Here is a 3,986-nt window from a genome sequence, read left to right as displayed (position 1 = left end):
TAGATAAGTGAACGAGTAGGTACGGAATCAGTCCGAGATAGGGACTAAACCGACCAGGGCTTCTCTTAGATCCAGAATAGTTACCGGGACCACATACATCAAACGAAGAATGAATGCAAGCTGCGCATTCATCAGAAGTCGATCAAGTGAAATATTAGCGAAAATGCCGGCGCTGCCATGCAGCTACAAATACTGTATACGCTGTATATTTTGCGGTGGTTTAATTTTCGCGAATTTCGCGAACGCGTCTCCTACCGCGAACATATAACAACACGCGAAATTGTCCGTCAAGTCTAAATTCGCGAAAATATCTGTACGCGAAAAACATGACGTATCGCTTACTAAAAGTTGATAGTGCCAACGCCACCGGTAATAGGCGCTCTCCAAGTGAACTTGAGCCCGACCTTGGGGCGGTTGTTCTGGTGCGTGACCGCGTTGTTCGTGTCCCGCTCGCACTGCAGTATCTGCGTTCCGGTCGGCAGTTGTTCGCGGGCGAACGTACCGACCCGGTGACCGGTCTGGTTGCGCGCCTGTAGCATGAATCCGCGGTAGGGCGGCCCGTCGAATTGTACTGCAGGGAGAAGAAGAAAAAAAACACCGTTAAAACACAAATAAAATACATTAATACAATCAGGCGTAAAGCGCGCGCGCAATCACAATGCGGTGACTTTGACTCGGCATCGCCGTTAGTCAGCCTCCCGTGAAAATGAATCACGGAAGCCATGTCGGCGCCGCATCCTCCTCGCCATGTCGAGCTGCTAATGTCCTTCCTCCCTACCCTGAACGACCACGACGCGCGTGCAGCGACTTCACCGTGACGCAGACGCGCGACGCGTATGGTATATACGTGCGCGTACGTAATAGACATTTTTAAGCGAACTGAAATCAAATGTGTCCCGCTCGTGCGCGCTTTTCTTTGAAAATGAATTGCACGCGCTATCGTAATAATTGAGTGAGGGAGCGACTGTTGTGGTGACGACGGCGGCGGCGTGGTTAAGATGAGAGAATAAGTGGCAGAAAAGTCGAACATTGCTCACGCGTGCGTGCGTTACATGCCATGGCTTACGTAATGCGCACGCGCGACTGATTTCTCCGGGCGAGGATAAGCATTGTTACACCACTCGCAATCATCGCATTTTGCGACGCGGAACATTTGTGTTTAATGCTAGCGTCCGCCTCACAAGTGCGGTTGTATTTTTTTGCACTGCGTTGAGAAAAATCCCGCCACGACGGCAGATACGCTGCGGTTGAGTCGCGCTGGTGAGCGCACGTGAGCGAAATCACGCGTGATTCTTGGTGAAGCGTGACGCGTACATCGTCGCCAGTAGCCTTCGTAGAAAATTGTTGCGACCTGTTCGTTCGAGCTAATGTATTTCTCACGAGAGTGCGATTCGTCTGCACATCGGGAGGCAAACATGTCAGACGTACCCGCATCTGGTAGGCAAACATACATGTCGACAGTCGGCTGGGTAGCTCTGTCACCCACCACTCACACGAGGTGACAGTGAGCGGGGTCGCTCTGTCACCCACCACTCACACGAGGTGACAGTGAGCGGGGTCGCTCTGTCACCCACCACTCCACGCAGCACAACGCAGGGAGTGACATCGGTCGAGCGGCGGTCCGCTCTGTCACTCCCAGCACCACAGAAAATCTCCAAGTCTTACTACACACCGAGGTAAGCAATGAGGCCGGAAGGCTCGCATTCTGTTCTACTCAACTCACACACTTCTCAGCGGTACGATGGGACAAATGAGGCGAGGTCGCTCTGGTCACTTTCCACCACTCACATCGAAGGTTAGAGCAGATGAGTCAGGTCGCGTCTGTCCACTTCACGTTCTGGCTACGCCGGCACTGTAACAACACATAACTCTTTCTGTAAAAATTAATTAACACACAGCGTGACAAAACTCGACGCCAGGTTAAGCCTTCCTTCATCACCTTTACCACAAGATAAGAAAAAATTTAATTCGCCCATCACCCGAAACGAATTGTAGTCGACAAATGAGCAGGGGTAGCTTCTCGTCTACTCAACACTCAGCACGAGTGACAGTGAGCGGGTACGCTTCTGATCACCTTACTTAAACTCCATATACATTAACAGGTGACAGGGAGCGGGGACTCCGCTGCTGGTCACACCACCACCACTCACACGAGTAGACATTAAGTCGATCCCAATCACCAGAATTAACCACTTGTGTTCGTCCTCGCGTAACGGCCCGATATAATGAGATTTGGCTGATTACGCTTGTTAATTAGCGATCACGAAAAGTGTTAATGATCATCACTGCCAAATGTGAGACAATGAAATAACAGGCTGTCAATCACTCACGGCATTTCGCATTCCATCAGCTGTTACGGCGCGTAGCGGTTGCCATGGCTAATACTTTAGGGATTCGTTATTGCATATAGACGTGAAAAAAAGATTCGCAGACTGGCGAGACGCATCGCTAGATGCATTACGCTAGCGGCGCGCCTTGGTATTATACAAAGAGCGAATACATGTATATAAAAGTGGCACGTAATATATATAATATGCCGATATAGGCGAATGAATATAGACACGCGTAAAACGGCGAGAAGAATAAAGAGAGAGAAGTCGAACGGCGAGAGAGAACAAAAGTATGACATACGCGGATAGACTAGATTGTAGTTATGACGAGTCGACCTATGAAGAGAAATCCCTAGTTTGTAGGCGGAGGCTTAAGATGAGAGATTAACAACTTGATGAAACGATGTATGAGAAACAGACGGAAATACTGGAGGGTTTACGTAAACATATCAAGGCAGTGTTTGGTAAATTTATCTTAGCTGGCGGGATTAGTGAGAACGTAAGAAGTCAAGTGGAAGCGTTAAATCTCTCGATGTTACTGATCGTTCAAGTCCTCATCGTCTCGTCGCTCGTCGTCGTCGCTGTTGCTGTCCATATGTAACTTGTTAATATTTAAAAGGTCTGCTGTTATATGTTAGTCTTTGGCTGTTATTTTGCTTGTACACGTTGCTGTTATTATGATTTTTGGTTGTTGCGTTGATGTTGTCGCTGTTGTTGTTTGTTGTTGTTGTTGTTGTAGTTGTTGTTGTTCGTTTGTTTGTTGTGTTGCTTAGTGCTATGTTGTGAATTTTAGTTGTTGATTTGATCGTTTTGAAATCGTTGTTAGCTGTTTGTTGCTCTTGTTTTGTTGTAGGCCTTTAGTTCGTATGCTCTTGTGGTTGTCTGGTCTGTTGATTGTTTGTTGTTCGTGGTTGTTTGTTATTATAATTGTTTGATTGTTGATTTGGTAGTAATTGTGTTGTTGTTGTTGCTGCTGCTATTATGTCTATTGCTATCCGATGTTATAATTGTTGTATTATTATTCGTTGCTCTGTTATTCTGGCTATTAGCATAGTATTATTGTTGTTGTTGCCTGCTGTTGTTGTTGTTGTTTGATAAAATGAATGAAGATGATTGATAATGTTTGTTGGTCGTAATGTATTTTTTCGTTTTGTTTCTTGATATTGGCTCGCCTGCTGTTGCTGGCTGTCGTCGATCTGGCCGTCGTTTCTGTTGTCGTTGGACACGGCGCGTCCCCGATCAGATCCTTAATAAAAAATCATTCGCAGCGGCTCTACGTGTGACGCCAGAAAAGAAAGAGCACCCACCACAATACTCACACATTCATCACACACTAGCAGAGGAAGAGGTATAAAACCTGATATTTACATTATATATATATAATATATATAGAGAGAGAGAGAGAGTAGAGAGACGAGAGAGAGAAGAGAGAGAGAGAGAGAGAGAGAGGGAGGGAGAGAGGGAAGAGGGAGAGAGAGAGATGAGAGAAGAGAGAGAGAGAGAAGAAAAGAAGAGCAGAAGATAAGAAGAGAGTGTTAGAGTGAGAGACGCGAAAAATCAACCGAACAGAGAGAGAGAAGAAGACAGAGGGGGAGAGAGAGAGAGCCGATTGAAGAGAGAAAAAGGGGGGCGACCGAGAGAGGATCGCGCTCACAA

The 3,986-nt window shown here is 46.9% G+C and overlaps 1 protein-coding gene across 1 annotated transcript in view; it reads right to left on the bottom strand.

Moving 5' to 3' along the window:
• Positions 1-3,986, bottom strand: part of LOC106808291 (retinitis pigmentosa 1-like 1 protein) — a 66,785-nt gene that overhangs the window by 54,272 nt on the left and 8,527 nt on the right. Inside the window, exon 2 of the mRNA XM_014810945.1 lies at positions 343-571. Within this exon, the coding sequence (XP_014666431.1) occupies positions 343-571 (229 nt within the window). The remainder of the gene's footprint in view (positions 1-342; positions 572-3,986) is intronic.

The sequence above is a fragment of the Priapulus caudatus genome, unplaced genomic scaffold (assembly GCF_000485595.1).
Source record: "Priapulus caudatus unplaced genomic scaffold, Priapulus_caudatus-5.0.1 Scaffold266, whole genome shotgun sequence".
Lineage (NCBI taxonomy): Eukaryota > Metazoa > Priapulida > Priapulimorpha > Priapulimorphida > Priapulidae > Priapulus > Priapulus caudatus.
Note: the sequence above shows the minus strand (reverse complement) of the source record. Positions and strands in the feature narration are given on the sequence as shown.